Source organism: Myxocyprinus asiaticus, chromosome 38 (assembly GCF_019703515.2).
Source record: "Myxocyprinus asiaticus isolate MX2 ecotype Aquarium Trade chromosome 38, UBuf_Myxa_2, whole genome shotgun sequence".
In the NCBI taxonomy this organism is placed as follows: Eukaryota; Metazoa; Chordata; class Actinopteri; order Cypriniformes; family Catostomidae; genus Myxocyprinus; species Myxocyprinus asiaticus.
In genome coordinates this window covers 12,201,343-12,221,245 of record NC_059381.1, presented here as the reverse complement: position 1 = coordinate 12,221,245, position 19,903 = coordinate 12,201,343, and the positions used below count along the sequence as shown (strand labels likewise).

The 19,903-nt window shown below is 37.1% G+C and overlaps 1 protein-coding gene across 1 annotated transcript; it reads left to right on the top strand.

The window, feature by feature from the left end:
- The first annotated feature begins 451 nt into the window (after positions 1–451).
- On the top strand, positions 452–7,955 carry LOC127428689 (beta-1,3-galactosyl-O-glycosyl-glycoprotein beta-1,6-N-acetylglucosaminyltransferase 4-like). Its single transcript, XM_051677220.1, has 2 exons — positions 452–634; positions 5,808–7,955. The coding sequence occupies exons 1-2, from the start codon at positions 552–554 to the stop codon at positions 7,087–7,089; spliced, it is 1,365 nt and encodes a 454-aa protein (XP_051533180.1). The 5' UTR covers positions 452–551; the 3' UTR covers positions 7,090–7,955.
- The last annotated feature ends 11,948 nt before the right edge of the window (positions 7,956–19,903 follow it).

Sequence of the window (19,903 nt, the reverse complement as noted above, 5' to 3'; positions counted from 1 at the left end):
AAAAGAACCAAAGACTTAAAATACTTCAGTCTGTGTGCATTGAATTTATTTAATACACGAGTTTCACAATTTGAGTTGAATTACTGAAATAAATGAACTTTTCCACGACATTCTAATTTATTGAGATGCACCTGTACACATGTCTCTCATTATAGTGATGGAGGGAGACCTGTTAAGGCACACCAGAGCGTCAGAGTGGGAGAGAGAGTGACCAGTGTGCACAACAGCCCAAAGAGAGTGTTTTAGTATTGGAGAGTGCATTCATTTGTCTACAAATTTATGTTATCCACGGTTACCGTTGATTGTGTGTGTTGAGCAAGCAAATTAAAGAGACTGACCTTGAACTTGTTTCGTTCTCTCCTGACTCCGCCTTTGCCCACGAACTATGTAGATTTACAAGTTGTAGAGTTGTCTAAATCTATCATGACTATTTTAAAGTGTACAGGGGATGTCTTGTAACTGGAAGCAGAGAGGGCAGATTTTAAAACAAGAGTAGGCTACTTCATAAATCCATAAGAACCTACCTTCATGCTTCATATGCCTTTGTGCTCATGAAACTCCAAGAGACAAAAAAGTCATTTAAAATATCTCGTACGACACCTCTGACCATCTTCTCGTGTCCTTCACCAATAGGGTGAGTAGATTTGAGTCTTAAACTTTTATTTATTTTATAATGCATATTGCTCCAAAAGTTGAACAGCTTGAAAGGTGAAACCACAATCATCTTGGTCAGCCTGATTTGTCTGTCAACCCTTGTTAAGTCCGCGAGTTGGGAAGGTTACAATAAGCGCTCATCACGTTTAACGGGTATTTCTAGTTAACACGCAGTCTGTTCATGAAAATCCACTTGTTTTAGATAGTCTTTTTAAGGTAAAATTGTGCCTAAATGATTTGCATGCACAGTAATATTTGAAAGCGTAAATCAAATTGCAAGCGTAAAAATAAATTGCATGCGCACAGAACGTTTTGTAAAGGTGTAAATCAAGTTGCAAGCGTAAGAAAAAAAAATATTAGCAATACTTTAATACTTTGCATAAGTGTAATTCATGTGTTGTGACAAGGTAATTTCAAAATAACACAAAGTAAATTTGGTGTGTATTCTTCTGACTAATTCTGACCTTTCTTTCGCGCTTACACTTTTGGCACTGTTTTTGCGCCTAAACATGGCCAAAACACTGCAAACCTGCAATCAGAGATATGCAAGCAAAGAAAGGGTGTCATGAACAGCGAAACGGATTGACCGCGAAGAATCAGTCTGAATGTGTAAAATAAATTACCGCAAACGTTTAATGACTTTTGTTTGTGGCATATATATTTTCCAGAAATAATCCGATATTCACTGTTCCGTCTTCCCTTTGTTGCGCTCACGCTTTTGGCACAAATTTCTCACTGAAAAGAGTTTTGCAAGCGCGAGGGGGAAGGCGGGTCTATCTGCTTTTAGTAACCAATCAAATGAGGTTTTCCTAGACCGTTTTACTCTGACCTGATTGGTTTAATAACGTGACAGTCCGCTTGTTCGTCACACCTTAGACCTTTTTATTGCAAATGGAGCTTTTGTGTCTGAGTTTTCCCTCTGTTGATGAAGTTCTTTCTGACCATTTAGCCATCTTTTTTAATATGGAACTATCAAACATTAATTCTTCTCACACTGTAAAATATCGTAAATGGAAATCTATTGATTTGTCAGCTTTTACAAACTCTATTGTTTCTTCTATAAGTTGTTTTTCTTCTTCTGATCTTCTTGAAGACAAGATTTCTCTGTTAGACACTGTTCTCTCATCTGGCTTAGATGATTTTGCTCCACTGAAGTCACGGACTATCTCCTCTTTGCGTTCTGCTCCCTGGTATAATGACAATCTGCACTCAATGAAGGTTGCTTGTCGTAAAATGGCCTGAATGTAAATTACCAGGCTTGGAAAGACAACTTACGTGATTATAAAGAAATAATCAGATCAGCCAGAACCTGTTATTTTTCTGAAATAATTTTAAATAATCAAAATAATCTGAGACATCTATTCAATACAATTAATAGATTGCTCAAATGTAATTGTTCTACCACCTTGCCTGCATCACCTCCACTGTGTAACATGTTTTTAGACTTTTTTTTTAGCTCTAAGATAGACACTATTCGAAAAAATATTCTTGCTTCCACATCTGTTTTTTCGGTCACAGCCTGTCTTGTTCTCTGGCACACCTCTCTCAACTCAACAATGTTACTCTAAATAATGAGGTATCATGTATGAAAGCTACCACTAGCATAGCTGAACCGCTAGTCTATTAAAATCCTGTTTTGCCCCTCTGTCCCCGATTGTTTTGGACATAATAAATGACTCCTTGTGTACTGGTGTTGTGCCTACAGCATTTAAAATTGCTGCTGTAATTCCAGTTCCAAAAAAGCCTAATATGGATTTGGACAATTTGAGCAACTTCCGTCCCATTTCAAATCTTCCCTTCCTTGCAAAAATCTTAGAGCGAGCTGTTGCCTCTCAATTACACAATCGCCTCATTGTCAATGATCTCTTTGAGCCATTTCAGTCTGGTTTTCGGAAATGTCATAGTACAGAAACGGCTCTAGTCAAGGTTACTAATTACTTGTTAATGGCTTCAGACTCAGGCTCTTTTTCTATTCTCATCCTTCTTGATCTCAGTGCTGCTTTCGACACTGTTGATCACACTGTTTTACTCACCCGTCTTGAATCTCTCTTTAGTGTCTCTGGTACTGCATTAAACTGGTTCAGGTCCTATCTCTCTGATCGTAGGCAGTTTGTCTCTCTAGGTGGTTACAGGTCTGAGATTGGTTCATTCCACTCTTGTGTCCCACAGGGTTCAATTTTGGGCCCTTTACTTTTTAGTATTGATATTTTTCCTCTCGGTCAGCTTTTAAGATCACTGGGTCTTAATTATCATTTCTATGCAGATGACACACACAGATATACATTCATTCTAAACCTGGTGAAAATCTGGCAGATGCCTTTTTTTCAAACTGCATTTCTGAGATAAAAACTTGGATGGTTCAATTTTCTTTGTCTTAACAGTAATAAGACAGAGGTTATGCTGATTGGATCTCCTCACCAGCTTCGGAAGGCTGGCTCCTTAACTCTGTCCATTGAGAGCTCAGTTTTGGAGCTTCAGACAAAAATGAAAAATCTGGGTGTTATATTTGACACAAATTTGTCATTTGATCCACATGCAAAAAATATGTTAAAACATAATTTTATCATCTCAGAAACATTGCAAGGCTGCACCCTATGTTATCATTCTCTGTGGTTGAAAAGCTTATCAATACTTTCGTTTTCTCTCGCATTGATTATTGCAATGCTCTCCTTGCCGGAGTCTCAAAATCTACATTAAATAAATTGCAATGTGTGCAAAACTTGGCTGCCAGAATCCTGACTAGGGCCAGGACAAGTGATCACATCACTCCTATCTTGGAATCCTTGCACTGGCTCCCTGTCAGGTTTCATGTTGCTTTTAAAATTCTTGTGCTTACGTACAAGGGTTTGCATGGTTTGGCTCCCCAATATTTGTCTGAGCTTTTAACCCCGTACACCCCAAAGTGCGATCTCCGCTCCTCTAAATCTGTTTTTTTAACTGTACCTGAGACTCGTTTACGCTCTATGAGTGACAGCTGGGCATTCTCTTCTTATGCTCTGAAACTATGGAACTCTCTACCCTCAGAACTTAGAAGTTCAGTCTTTTAGTGAATTTAAATCATATCTTAAAACTTATTTTTTCAAAAGTTTGCATACCCTGGCAGAAATCGTGAAATTTTGGCATTGATTTTGAAAATATGACTGATCATGGAAAAAAACTGTCTTTTATTTAAGGAGAGTGATCATATGAAGCCATTTATTATCACATAGTTGTTTGGCTTCTTTTTAAATCATAATGATAACAGAAATCATTTTGGCATTTAAGGCTTTGGATATATTTTTATATCCTTTTCCATCTTTATAAAGTTCCATTACCTTGTTACGCAGGTCTTTTGACAGTTCTTTTGTGCTCCCCATGGCTCAGTATATAGCCTGCTCAGTGCATCCATGTGAGAGCTAACAAACTCATTGACTATTTATACACAGACACTAATTGCAATTTAAAAAGCCACAGGTGTGGGAAAATAACCTTTAATTGCCATTTAAACCTGTGTGTGTCACCTTGTGTCTGTAACAAGGCCAAACATTCAAGGGTATGTAAACTTTTGATCAGGGCCATTTGGGTGATTTCTGTTACCATTATGATTTAAAAAGGAGCCAAACAACTATGTGATAATAAATGGCTTCATATGATCACTATCCTTAAATAAAAGATGCACATGATCAGTCATATTTTCAAAATCAATGCCAAAATTTCACAATTTCTGCCAGGGTATCCAAACTTTTGAGCACAACTGTATTTCAGCTCTGTGGGTCCATAAAATGCAAGCAAATGGTGGCCAGACCTTTGTAGCTCCAAAAATCACAATGTGAAAATACAGAAAAAACAAATGCAGGCCTTAGGAAACACACTGCTCACAATCAGAGAAAAACACTAGATTTTCTCTAAAACTGGAATAGGAAAAAAAAGGCTTAGAATAAAAATAAAAAAAAAAACAGGCCACCCAGGTGAGTAATGTAGGCTTAAAGAGGCCATCAGGACATGAGAATTAAGAGCCTTATCTTTGTCTTTCAATCCTTGTTTAGGTCCCTTGAGTCTTATCAAGAAGAAACCAATCTTCAGGCCATTTTCATTCAATACCTGTAATATCACACATACAGTATATTGAAAGGTTCCTGCAACTCTTCGAGTACTTGTGCATATTGTTTGCACAAGTACAACAACAACTTAATTGTCCAAGTCACATTAGAAATAGACGCTTTTAAGTCTAAACCAAGTCTAAGATCACCAGTATAGGAATAAATAGACCATCCTGATTTATTAATTGTTTGACTACAGATCAGTCTGATTGTTTAACAGTATAGTTAATGTCTGTGAACTCTTGTTTAAGACTCTGAGTCAACTTAGAATTAGCTAAGACTTTTATTACTTTTATGGCATGGGTCCTTAATTTGTCACGCTGCCTGTATGAAACCATCAAACGAGGCAAAATCAATTTGTGAAAGTTTTCACAAATCCAAATTTTGTCTGACACTAATGTTTTTCACTTATGGTGATATTTGCATTATAAAATAAAGAGTCGCAATGTTTAAACGACAGATTGCGGAGTGGTTGATATCAAAATCGTGAAGAATAACGTTACATTAATTACATGTCTACGACAGCACATAGCGGATTTATGGCCAAACAAATTCTGAATTTCAAACTGCAAACTATTTGTTCCAGATTTCCCACCTAGTTAAGTCAAATCGTTGTCTCAGTGACTGGGTTCTGTGTTTTAAAAAAATTCATCAGGATGTACTGTCAGTCCGCTACTTTAATAAATGTGTTAAAAACATGGGTAGCACATCTTGTCAGGCAGATGCAACTCAAACACCAACTCTAAGTTAAATGTAATAACATTGATGATTGTTATATTGAATTTAAAAAAAATTTGCAACAGAAATCTTATTTTCATTCTACTTTTAATAAAATTGTATTTTATTTTTTTTTTTATAATTTTTTTTTTTTAAAGTCTTTTGTTTTCTAATTGTTGTGCACCAAACAAGGTGGGAACTTCATGTGTTTGTTTTCTGAGATTATGCTCTCAAGCCTGAAAATGCTGCCCACATGAGACCAGTGTGAGAAGCACATCCTCAGAATAGATCAATTTTTTAGAACAACTGTGACATGAATTGTGCTAAGTACAAGCCTTTTTTTTTTTCTCATTTCAGAATGAGAAGATTGTGGATTCGAGACAAACTGAAAAAGGTCATACTTTTCATTGTAACACTGACAATCCTAATATGTTCTTTCACAACCATGTTTTCAAGTGTGAATGAACAAGCCCCCCTCCTCAAAACATTTGGGCCAACCGGAATGTTTGAAAGGCTGCGGATGACAGCTGAATATGGCATTAATTGCTCAGCAATATATGAGATGGAACCTGTGGAACTGGGCAAATCTTTAGCCATCCGTAAAAAAAAGAGCTATTTGGGGCCAACTGACCGGCAAATTGCCAATGCAACCTCCGATTGTGACTGGTTTGTGAAATCAAAGGGCTATGATGTGAGACAAGTTTCTCAGTTGGAGCGTGAATTTCCCCTTGCTTACTCTTTGGTTGTTCACAAGGATGCATCTCTTGCGGAGAGGTTGCTAAGGGCCATTTATATGCCTCATAATGTATATTGTATACATTATGACCTGAAGTCTTCAGATGACTTTATTTTGGCTATAAAAGGGCTGGCCCGCTGCATCCCTAACGTCTTCATTGCCTCAAAACTGGAAAGGGTGCAGTATGCAAGTATCACACGCCTCAAAGCAGATCTTAATTGCCTGTCTGATCTACTAGAGTCTAAGGTCAAGTGGAAATATATCATCAACCTGTGTGGTCAGGACTTTCCACTGCGGACAAATGCTGAACTGGTGTCGGACCTAAAGGCACTTAAAGGCATGAACATGGTGGAGAGCAAGCGGCCTGGAGGAAAGAAGTGGCGCTGGAGTTTCCAATTTGCACTAAAAAATAACAAATCTGAATACTACAAGTCGCCTATCTGTACTTTCATGGCGAAGCCTCCACCACCTCACAGATTAGAAATGTTTGTGGGTAGTGCATACATTACACTGTCACGGGAATTTGTGCTTTTTGTTAAGTGGAGTTCTCTTGCCAGGGATTTCTTGTCTTGGTCTGAGGATACATACTCACCTGATGAACACTTTTGGGCAACTCTGGTTCGTGTGCCTGGAGTACCAGGGGAGGTGCCAAGATCTGACCCTGACATCACAGAACTTACATCTAAAACCCGCCTGGTGAAGTGGTTGAGTTTTGAAGAGCATCTTTACCCGCCATGCACTGGGGGCCATGTACGGTCTGTGTGTATTTATGGTGCTGCTGAACTCAGATGGCTCCTAAACTATGGCCACTGGTTTGCCAATAAAGTGGACCCAAATGTGGATCCTATTCTTATTGAATGTTTAGAGGAGAAGCTTTTAGAAAAACGGCTTATGTCAAAATAATATTAAAATGATTCTTCTTATTTTTTATTATTTTTTACTGGTGTGGCTGTGAATTGGGCTGCTTTAAGTTAGTAACTTAAGTTTTCTGTTGAAAACACTGTACCTTGGAACAGGGACATTGCCAGGGTTGGAAAAGATAAGAGGCTTATTCCCCAGAGAACCCACCCCAGTAATTAATTTTGAAATATTTTAAAATGTGTGATCAATGATAGTGTATACTACACCAATACCTTCAACATTCTGCATTTATTAAATTTTAAACAAACACAATTACTCTTGTTGTCTGTATCGGTTATTTAAAAAAAAAAAAAAAATTACTTTATTTTTTAAATAAATCAAACAAGAAAGAAAGGGTGTGGTGCTAAACTGTGTTTCCTTTATTATGCCTGAAATAATAGTTTTAACAGGAATACTTGCATAACTTAACCCTGTATGGTACGGTGTAGCCATATGGCAACAATTTATTTTCTTTCACTTACTCACCTTCTAGAAAAAATAATAATCTGCTGTTTTTAAGCCACATGACATTTGAATTTGTCTCCAAGACTGTTTTGGGGTCAAACATTTTTTGTGAATTCCTTAGCACTGTAAAGGGGGAAATTAATGAAGTGTATCAGTAAAGTTTAAAATGAAATAAAATAAAAAGGTACATAATTCATTCATTTATTTATTCATAAGGAATATGCTTAAAGGGATAGTTTACCCAAAAATTTGAATTCTCTCATCATTTACTCACCCTCATAACATCCCAGATGTGTATGAATTTAATTCTTCTGCTGAACACAAATGAAGATTTTTAGAAGAATATCTCGGCTTTGTAGGTCCATAAAATGCAAGTGAATCGTTGCCAGAACTTTGAAGCTCAAGAAAGCACATAAAGGCAGCATAAAAGTTATCCATACAACTCCAGTGGTACGTCCATGTATTCAGAAGTGATATGATGTGGTGTGGTGTGAAAAATAGGTTAATATTTAAGTCCTTTTTTACTATAAATTCTCAGTCCTGACCAGTAGGTGCCGATATGCACGAAGCATCGAATCACCAAAAACTAAAGAAGAATGTGCAAGTGAAAGTGGCAATTTATAGTAAAAAAAGTGCTTAAATATTGGTCTGTTTCTCACCTACACCTGCAATATCGTTTCTGAAGACATGTATTTAACCACTGGAGCCGTATGGATTATTTTTGTGCTGCCTTTATATGCTTTTTGGACATTCAAAATTCTGGCCACCATTCACTTGCATTGTATGTGCACTTTTCAGTTTATGTGTAAGGACATTTTCACGTCAGTTTCTGCTTTTATAAAATCTCGTTTTTATTCCTCACTTTTAACGTAGGATTAAATCAATGGACTGTAGGATTGAATATCACTTACAAGTAGGCACTATAATCAAATTCTCAGGCTATTAGAGCTGTTCAAGTTGTAGTCCAAAAACCAGGAAGAGAATTTGACATGGGTCCCCTATGGATTTTCCTGTGTGTTTTTATAATGGGGTTTTTCAACTTATGAGTAAAATAAGGTCTGTGGTAAATATTACTTGCCGATATGTGGATGTTTTGTTCTACAACATAAGTAAAAAAAAACACACGGTGGCTTCAAAATTAACTTTTGAGGTATGACTGTAATTTATAAATAATATGTAATTTATGTGTAATTTATAAAGTCTTAAAACATATTTTGTTTGTGAAGAAAAACGTGTGTGAATCTTTAAAAAAAAGATCAGAGACTTGGGACAATACATCAGGGGTTCAAGCCCCGAAGCCTCCCCTTTCCAACACCACTGTCTTCGACTCATTTTAAGTTAAGTAACCTGTTAAAACTGTTAATTCAGCTATAGTGAGGAGAAACAGTTTAGCACCACCCTTTTTTACTTGTGTGATTCTCGTAATTTTGACTTTATTTTCATAAAAAGCAGGTTATGAGATTGTTCTCAAAACATTAAGACTTTATTCTCGTAATATTATACTGTAAAAAAATTATTCATGTGTCAAGTAAATTTGATGAACATTGTATTTTTTTATTATGGCTCAATTGTATAAAAAAATATTAAATATGATATATTTAACTAATACATTTATGAGAGAAGACAACCTAATTATTTTGGGAAAATGTGTGCAATTTTATGGTTTGATTTACAGACACCAATTCATTTGAAAGTGAACTGATTGTAGACATTTAGTCATTTTATTTGCAATAACCCTACAGCTTAGCTACCATTATTATTCTCCCATCAAAAAAGCCCTGTGAAGTCATCATTGTGCCAAAATCCCCTAGACTACATTACATTGACAGAATGTTCAAATGAGCTAATAGTCTGTTTTTGAATGTTCGTGATTTCAAACTTCAGCTGTAAAAACTTTCACACAAGCCCTTTAATCTGCTTTAAGATGCTCTCTTCTTTCTTTCTTTCTTTGTATTACTAGTCGACTAGTCGGTTACAAAACTTCAGTTTAAACGACAGTCAAATTAGTAGTAGCACACATCCCTAGACAGAATCACTATGGATTTTAATCAGCATTGTGATGATATACAGCTGAGTGTGAAAAATAAAGTTCAGAACAGCTTGTCATCTTGTCAGTTCTTCTCAGTGACAGAATGATTTTTTCAAACACAACAGATGTGTTTTTTCAGTGTTTGAAGCCATTAACTCAGCAGGGAGTCCCGACGGTCAAGTGATTAACACCTCCCGATGAGAATTGCTAATGCTAACTCTGTCTCCCTCTGCCTGCTCGGTGATTATGTTAATGAAGTTAACACTTGAAAGTCATTGGAAAAATCAGCTAGTGTAGAGCCAGCTTAACATTGCAATATTTGAATAAACATTTCCAACAAACTTTCTAAACAAGATGAAAAGTGGTAACATGATTACACTAATTGGCTATTGGATATATCATGGTTTGTATAAAAATCATAACCATGCCCAACTGTTTTATTTTAAAATGATGCATTTTAAGTAATTTTTAAGGTCATTACACTAGTATAATGCAAAATCTTTATTCATGGTGTAGAATATTACTCAGTCATTGGCTTTCAACTCAAGCATGCAAAGCTAGCCATGCGCTCTAAATTTTCTTAGCTGCTTGTTACGTCCCATGTTATTTTGTGCATGTTTGTTTGGTGCTTTTTCTGTGTGTGGATGTGTGTGTGGGTGGGTGGATGCGTCTCATTTGCATTGTGAGTGTCTGTCTGTTCCAGGTGCCGCCGATTCGCAAATTAGCTGCTCCAACTTGCGACAGCGATCGGTGGTTTCTGAAGGCGTGCTTTATAACATTCCTACGCTGCCTCTCAGATGCGAGCTCTCACAACTCTGGGCTGGTTGTGCTGTTCCTGACTCTCTATGGCGGGTACTCCATGCCAAACTCAAGGGTCCGACAGACCTACCGACCATCTAACTGAATGTCTGACCAAACGTCTTGTGCTGTGAGAGTTTTACACTGTGGGTGACCCATGTGACAACCTGACATGATGTCAACATCTTGAAATTAGCTAGTTTTTAACTAGGTAAGGAGCCAAGCTGTTGTTTAAAGACTATAAATGGACAATACAGGCACTAGATGTAGATATTTGATACCAAAAAAATACTCAACCATTTTTCCTGCGCCCTGGTGTACTTCCCTCAATCAGCATATAAAGAAAGGTGTTGTAGGCTATTCTAAGTCATTCTGAGTGATGAACTGATAGCTATAAAAAAAAAAATTAAAAAAAAAACTCCCATTTGTCTATCATGACTTTCTCTGATAATTTTGCAGAAGAAACAGCAGAAGGCAGGAGACAAAGTGATGGTAAAAATGAGCAGAGTTTATTGAATAATCTTTCTCAATGCTCACTCTGACTTGTCTGACCAGCACAAAATCAAAAAGTGTTACTATATCATGTGTCAATGGACAATTACTTCTTCACAACATCGTCCCGTGACATTGAAGACCTTGAAATTGAAACTCTTTATCTCTAACTTGTGAGACAATATAGCACACAACATAAAATTAAACAATTTGACAAATAACAATATAAAAAATTAGTAAAAAAAAAAAAGATTATATAAAAATTATATGTTTAAATAATAAAATAATATGAAAAAGTAGAAAGACATGAATTAAGACTTTGTTTGTATGTACAGTACTATGAAAAAGTTTTAGGCACTTTAGGCAAAATTTTGCATAGTGATGATTTCTTCAAAAACAATGGCATAAATAGTTTTCTTTGATCAATTAATGTAATGCAAAGTCCAGTAAACATAAATGAAAGCTAAATCAATATTTAGTGTGACTGCCTTTGCCTTCAAAGCAGCACCAATCCTCCTAGGTACACCTGAACACAGTTTTCCTTGGTTGTTGGCTGATATGATGTTCCAAGCTTCTTGGAGAATTCACCACAGTCCTTCTATCTATTTAGGCTGTCTTAATTGCTTCTGTCTCTTAGTGTAATCCCAGACTGACTCGATGTTAAATGGGGGGTTCTGTGGGGGCCATGCCATCTGTTGCAGAGCTCCCTGTTCTTCTATTCAATAATATTTGTAAAAGGAATGTTTGTGAGTCTAACATTTATATTTCCTATTGACACACTAAAGCTGAAGATATTAATTAACCATCTTAAGATAAATCTTTTTGTGAAACATCTCTGTGCACCACTCCTGAAATGAGGGTGCTCCTGCTGACTTCCAAGAATGATCCGTCTGCTGATCATAACTTCGGCTAGGACCCAACTTTTTATATATCTATCCCCTATATTAATGACTGCCCCATAACCTAAAATACAGAGTGTCCAATTATTCACACATAAAACTCTGAACCCTCAACCAAAATTCTTGGATCTTAACACACCACCAAAAAACATGGGTTGTGTCCCCATCTTCTGTTTGGCATCTCTGGCAGGTGGGTGTGTCTTATAGACAAGCCTATACAATCTAGAGGGGGTCCAATAGAATAGATGTGAAATCTTAAATTGCATGAGGCGCACCCTTGCATCTTGATGTTTTTTAGATGTTTTTTAGAATCCTAGCTCCTCCAATACCAAGTTTAAATCTTTCTCCCATAATCTCTTAAGAGAAGTTGAAGCTCCATCCCCCAGACTCTGAATTAACAGGGAGTAATACACTAATGCCTCATGACCTTTTCCAAAAGCAGTAATCACCACTCCCAGAGTATCTGCAGCTTTAGGGGGGTGTATACTACTCCCAAAAATAGTACAGAGCAGATGGCGCAGCTGTAAATACCTAAAGAATTGAGACCTGGGAATCACAAAATGTTGAACCACATATTCAAAGGATTGCAACACTCTCATATAGGTCACCAAGTGTATTAACCTCCCTCACAATCCACTCTGACCAGCAGAAAGGGGACTTATTAATACATAATTTTGGGTTCAGCCATATGTTCGAGGCAACATTTAAATAAATGTCCGAATTAAACACTCTGGACACTTTTGTCCATACCAAGTGCAAATGCGAGATAACGGGGAGTAACTTAACTTCTCCGGTTAGTTTAATAGAAAGGCTTTGCAATGGCAAAATGGGGCAAGAACTTCCTGTTCAATACAAAACCATGGAGGGGCTCTCAGGTGGAAGCGACCAATGAGCTAAATGTCTGAGAACGAATGCATAATAATAAAACAAAATCTTGGGTAGGCCTTGCCCACCTTTGTCAATCGTATGTAACAATCGTAATCACCTATGTAACTTATTGAAATGTAATCTGAGACGTTTACCATTCCAAATGTAGGACTTTGCTATGCTATCAAATTTCTTGAAATAAGAGAGAGGGACATCTATAAGGATAGATTGTAGCAGGTAATTGAATTTTGGAATACAATTCATTTGAATAAAATTAACCGTCCCAGTCATAGTGCAATGATGCTGGCAACAGGCAGATGAAGATACGATGACGAAGTGTGGAACCCAGGTGCAGTTTATTTACATGAGTGAAATCCGAAAACCATAAATCCCATCGTGAATAAAAGACTTGACCTAAAACTAGACTTGGCAAAAAACTAGACTTGGCTTGACTTAAACAAAACATCAAAGTTACATTCACAATACCTGACACTAGACAATGGCAAACATGAGGGCTTAAATAAAAGGACATGGGTAACAGGTAAACAAGACAACAAATCACAAGACTAAACTATAAACGAGAAAACAAGACTAAATGAACTTAAAACAATGAAAAGACAAGACTAATAACAAAATAATAAAACAATGAAAACAAGACACATGAATAGGGGAAACACATGGCAGGATCACATGAGGGAACAGGAAATCACATGACATGACAGGAACAGGAACTAAACTTGAAAATAAAAGACATGAAAACAAGAAACAAAACACATAAACATGACACATAGATAAATGTAATGAAGCCCATCTACCCACATTGCTCAAAAACCTTTTTATTAGAGGGTCAATATTAACTCTAACTAAATCACAAAAATTTTCTGGGAATAAAATACCCAAATACTTAATGCCCTGTTTGGGCCACTGGAAGGTGCCCGGCTTAAAAGCCGTTACCGGGCAGTACGCTGTCAGAGACAAAGCTTCAGATTTAGACCAATTCACTCTGTATCCTGAGAACTTAGAAAAGGAATTAATAATTCTGTGGAGGCAAGACATAGGTCTAGTAGGGTCGGAGATAAATAATAAAATATTATTTGTGTAAAGCAAAAGCTTATGTGCCACACCACCCACCACCACCCCTGGAAAATCATCCTCCTTTCTTATCGTGGCTGCTAATGGTTCCAGGGCAAGACAGAACAATAAGGGGGAAAGAGGGCAACCCTACCATGTGTACCTATCCAGAGTAAAATAATCTGAAATTAATCCATTAGTTTGAACCGCTGCTACCGGGTGTCTATAAAGTAACTTAATCCACCCATTAAAAGTATTCCCAAACCTGCACATTTCCAAAATCTTAAAAAGATAATTCAATCCTACCATATCAAACGCATTTTCGGTGTCAAGTGAGATGGCAGCAACCAGAGTCTGATCATTCGCCACTGCCCACATAACATTAATGAAATGCCTAATGTTATCAGAAGAGTTACAGCCCCGAATAAATCCCACCTGATCTATATGTATAAGAGATGTCATAACTTTACTTAATCGGTTAGCCAAAATTTTGGACAATATTTTAACATCTAGCTGGATCAGGGAAATTGGATGGTGATTCTTACACTCGCTTAGATCTTTGTCCTTTTTAAGAATCAGACTGATCCTGGCTTGTGTCATGGTTTGCAGAAGCTTTCCATTATTTAATGGTTCCGAATAAACTTCTAGCAAAAGTGGACTCAGTTCTGTAGTGTAAAATCTAAAAAAACTCAGTGGGAAAGCCATCTGGCCCTGGAGCCTTGCCTGTAGGCAAGGCCTTAATTACCTCGCCAAGCAACTCTAAGGTTATCTCAGAATCAAGAGAATTTTATTGCTCAGTCATCAGTTTCAGAAGTTCTAATGGTTCCACAGAGTTTCTAATATCCTCTTCAGTAGACGAAGATGTGGAGCTATAGAGATCAAGATAGAATTCTTTAAAAGCATTATTAATATCAATGGCTGAGGTAAATATTTCCCCACCAGTAGATTTCACTGAGGGAATGGTAGACAAAGACTCTCTCTGTTTTATATATCTAGCCAGAATCTTCCCTCCTTTGTCCCCCAACTCAAAGTATGACTGTCTTGCCCTGAATAGCCAAAACTCCACCTTCCGTGACAAAATAGAATTATATCTGTATTTCAATTGGGTCAGTTCCCTGAGGCCATTAGATGACATTCGGTGGTTCAGCTCTGCCTCGGCACTTTTAATATTCATTTCCAATTCCACAAATTCTTGTGCTTTGATTTTTTTAGTGAATGAGGCATACTGTATGATCTGACCCCTAAGAACCGCCTTAATTGCCTCCCAAGCCATGCCCACAGAGGATACTGAGGACCAGTTGGTCTCCATATAGACATTGATTTCAGTCTTTAGCATTTGTTGGAATTCAGGATTTTGCAAAAGGGATACATTAAAACACCAACTATATGATTTCTTTTTCTCCGAATGTGGCAACACTTCTAAACACACCAGGGTGTGATCTGAGACTAAAATGTTTCCAATTGATCAATCAACAACAGATGAAATGAGGGACTTAGAAATATATATAAAAAAATTCTCTATTCTAGAGTAAATCTTATGGACTAATAAAAAAAAATGCATAGTCCCTACCAGATGTGTTCAAAAGTCTCCAGATATCAAGCATCAATGTTGCTCTAGGGGGCTTGCACACTTTGCTTCACTATGATCAAGGACTGAGTCCATCAAAAGATTCAAGTCTCCTCCCAATATTGTATCATGAGGGGTGCTAGCGGCTTGCAACATCCCTTCAAGATCTATAAAAAAGCCCTGATCATCAGCGTTAGGTGCGTAAATATTAGCCAAAATCAACCTTTGCCCCTGAATGTCTGCTAAAACAATAATGACTCTTCCTACTTTATCTTTAATCTGTTTGAGAAATTTGAATTGTAGATGTTTACTCTTACTTGAACCAGCACTAAAGAAAACATGTCCACCCCATATCTTCCCAAATTTTTCATCTTCCTGCGGGAAAGATGCATTTCTTGAAGAAAGACTATATCATATTTCTTATGCTTAAGAAAAGAAATAACTTTCCGTCTTTTTATGGGGTGCCCCAACCCATTCACATTCCACGTGAAGAGTGATAATCCACTCATATTAACATTTGACATATTGATATAATGAAAAAATAAATTGTGTGTCAAAAATAAGATTATACAGACCACATTCCCCATTAATGCAACAATCAAACTCCGAACAAAACAAATAGAATAAAGAAAACGTGCGCATTAACCCCGCGCACGACAGCGCGATTTCAATCCCTCTAAACTCAGATGGTCCACGTACGCATACGAGAGCCCCCGCGACAACTTTGCCATCGGATTGCTGAAGTCCAGTGCTGCTATACAAATTTTGTGAGGCAAAATTACTTAACAAAAAATACTTTGTAAAACATACCCCAGCCAACAGGCAAAATAAACACAAAGAACATGTAGATTCATTCACAGAACTGTCTCGAAGGTGTGTTCCTTCACAAAATAAACTTCAGCTGATATAAAGCCGTTCAGTTTCCTCGGGCAGACAAACAAGTGTTTCAAGTGTTCAGTGAGCTGGCTGTTATGAGTGCAGCAGATGACGTAATCATTCCAATGTCCTGCAAAAATACTCCACATAACAAACTCCAGCCAATAGGAGGCATCAGCACAAAGAGCAAACAGATTCATCCACAGCTGACCCGAAGGAGTGTTCTTCAACAAAACAAGCTTCAGCCGATAGGCGGAACCAACAAAAAAAAAAAAAAAAAAAAAAAAACAGGCATCCCAGTTTCTCGGATGATCAAGAGCAAAATTCACTCGGAGATCGCGCAAAAAAATAAAAAATACACCATGGCTTACTCAGTCCATCAACTTTATAAAAGACGTCCTTTATGTGAGCATGTAGATATTTTGCGGTCATCCATAGTGTCCATTCTCAATCTGGCCTGGAACTTCAGTGTAAAAGCGATTTTCTGTCAATGCAAAAGTTTCTTGGGGTCATGCCACAAAACAAACTCCAGCCGCTAGGCAGAGCCAACGCAAAAAGAAACAAAAATGGCGCCCAGCTTCCTCAGACAGTCGAGACACCAAACAGCGAGTCAGTTCACTCACATAAGAAACAGCCAATGGTTTACTCACCCATAGTTTGTATGAAGGCCAGTGCCTTTTTTAGGGCATAAAAATACTTTGCTGCTGTCCTTGGTGTCTATTCTCAGTTTTGGCTGGAAACATCAGTGCAAAAGCAGTCTTCCGTTGATGTAAGAGTTTCTTACATTCCTTGAACCGATCGCGTTTCTCTCTTGTCGAATTCGCAAAGTCCGGGAACAAGAAAATATTGTGATTCTTCCAAGAAAGACTTCCTTTGATCCTCGCCTGGCGCAACACAAGATCTTTATCGGATGATCTCAGAAATTTGGCCAGAATTGATCGGGGCCTGTATCCCTCAGCAGATCCACGAGCCGGGACTCTGTGAGCTCGCTCGATTTCCAATTTATGGCCTGTTATGTCGAGCAGACTCGGGAAGAGCTCGTCCAGGAATTTCACCATATCTCTGCCCTCTTCATGCTCAGGAATTCCAACAATCCGTATATTATTCCTTTGGCTCATATTTTCAAAATATTCAAGTTTTTCCAAAATAGATTCCAAGTCTGTTTTGGACGCGGGCGGATTAGCAGATAATTCCCTTTCCGATGATTCAAAATAATCGACTGCGAAGGGTGTTCATCCACTGAACATTTGGGGTCTGTTCTAAAACCTTGTGAGCTTCCTCCGGAGGCAGCATTTTAAGACATCATAGTGCTCTCGCTGCGAAGGCTGTTCCTAAACGTACAGTAGGTATCTTAATTATGCTGCCTCATAAGATAACTCGTTTTGGACAAATGTTAAGGTAGCATCGTATGTATCCTTCCCCGAGTAGGTGATCTCAGAATGCACCGTGATGAGCTCGGTGGAAATTTTAATTATAAGTATACTTCTAATACATTCAATATTGAAAAGTATTGATACATTTTTTTTTTCATATCATAGAACCTGACTATTTTACCCAAGATGTGTTTGTACTATGCGTAATTATGCAAATTAGAGTATCGCGTTGTTCCGCTCACATCACCTCTTTTGAAATCAGTTGTAGTGATGGGAAGATCAGATCATTTTACTGACTTGAATCTTTGAGTCTCGTTCAGCAAAATGAACGAATCTTTATTCAAGTCATTTAGTTCATTTCGTTCATTTGAGCAGAATTAAATTAAAATGTTACATTTTCAATAGCCAAATCCCCCAACACGTCTACTTACGCAAACTTTGATTATAGTCCCAATAAGGAAAAATTGATAATGCAGCCACGAGTCACGTGACGCCATGCGAGGAGCAGACGGATGAGCGACTAGCTCTGCGCACTTTGCTAGTTTTTTAATTATTTTTATGTCATAATCCGGTGAGATTCGATACATCCAGTTACATATTTGCTCTTTGAGGTAAACATGGCAAAGAAGTCAAAATCCTTAGACTCTGGAGACATTAAAAGACACTTACGTATTCAAGCTGAGGCCTCTGATGGGACTGCGAGCCGGGGACTCGATTTGAACGGCACGTCGGGAGATGAAATCCAGCGTCAACTGTCCAACATCTCAGTGATGCTGACGAAGGTTGTTGCTGACTTGGAAAATCTTGCTGTAATACGTCGATCGATTACGGCGATGGAAACAAAATTCTCTGAGTTGGTCACAATAGCTATACTATTATTATAATGATATAATGAGCTAATAACATACCTGAAACAAACTGTTCGCTACAAAGCTGTGAGTTGGAAGTGATCTCCTCAGTCTAGTCAGCTCTGTTGATGAAATCCGATAAAAGTGAAGCCGTTTTTGCCATTGCGATTTTGACTGCCAGCAGTGAAGCACGATATTTAATTTTGCTTTATCAGACAGTTTAAAGGTAACAGCTAACTACAGCTTTGGTTTACTGTTCACGCCGTCCTTTTTGCCACCACTTCCGTCTGTGACATAGGGGGTGATGATGCCAAAGTATTGGTCTATAGTCAAATTGATTTTCAATGATAACTTATAAACCTTTAAAGACAGACCTGCTGTGAACTCCGAGATTGTTCATCAGTGGTTTGTTGAAGCCATCAATCCGTGTAATGTTTAATTTCATTGTTTAAACAACTTGTTTTTATTTATGGTGAACAACTACACAACCCATGGTGCAGCGTAGACAAATCCACCAATCAGAGAACCACAGCCAACAGAGCCCACCAAAGAAGTTTATTTTTATTTAATTATTTATTTTAAATTGATGATAAATTACACATATACTGTACAACGTGCATACAAACATATAAATTAACAACAAATGTGGATAATAAAAAAAAAAAAAAAAGAAAATATAGATTAAAAATTTATGCCAGGGGTAAAATTAAAAAAGGCTACACTAAATTAAATCCAAGAAGTGCTTCATGTGTTTTTTTTTTTTGCTTTTTTATTTCTACTACTGCCCAAAGCAGTGTCACATTGTCTTGACTTCATTCACAGAGTGTTCAAAATTGGGCTTAGCTTTAGCCATTTTTTCACATGAATGTGATATTTTCTAAGTAAGATAAAAAGTTGGATGAGAAAAAAAAAAAAAATTTGTTTTACAATCAATGGTGTCTTGTACAAAAATAGGTCCTATAGCCTAATTCCAAAGGTCCTAGAAAGACATTTCTGTATAAACACTGGAAGAAGAGTTGTATTATCGATTCTTTAATAATGCCACAAAATTCACAAAAATTTTCAATATCCAAATTAAAATGTTCAAATAAAAATTACATTCTGTGTAGTATTTAAAAGGATACTTTATTATTTATAAAGAATATATTTGTTATTGTCCAGACTTTTTTCTAATTAATACTTACAAAAATAGATTACCAAAATACTGTTGAACATGGTACATAATTCCTTAAATACCTTTCAAATGAATCCATTACTACATTTGTCTCTTATAACATTAATATCACCAACAAAGATCGTACCACTACATTTATTGAGTTGTTGGTCTCAATGTAGAATATATCCAGAAATATATAAAAAATAAATTACATGAAAGACAGTGGCATACTCTTTTGGTTTTGCTTTCTTGAACTTCGATCTTGAACTTTTTGAGGAATTCTTAATTTGATAATTATAGGCATTGTTCATAAAGGAACTGACAAACAGTGAGCAGTCCATTATCATACAATGTCTGATTGAAGATACAAGACATC

Excerpts from the sequence above, each read along its gene's own strand:
- LOC127428689 (XM_051677220.1), top strand. The coding sequence starts at position 552 with ATGAAACTCCAAGAGACAAAAAAGTCATTTAAAATATCTCGTACGACA. Across the intron at positions 635-5,807 it reads TCGTGTCCTTCACCAATAGG|AATGAGAAGATTGTGGATTC; the intron begins GTGAGTAGATTT and ends TTCTCATTTCAG.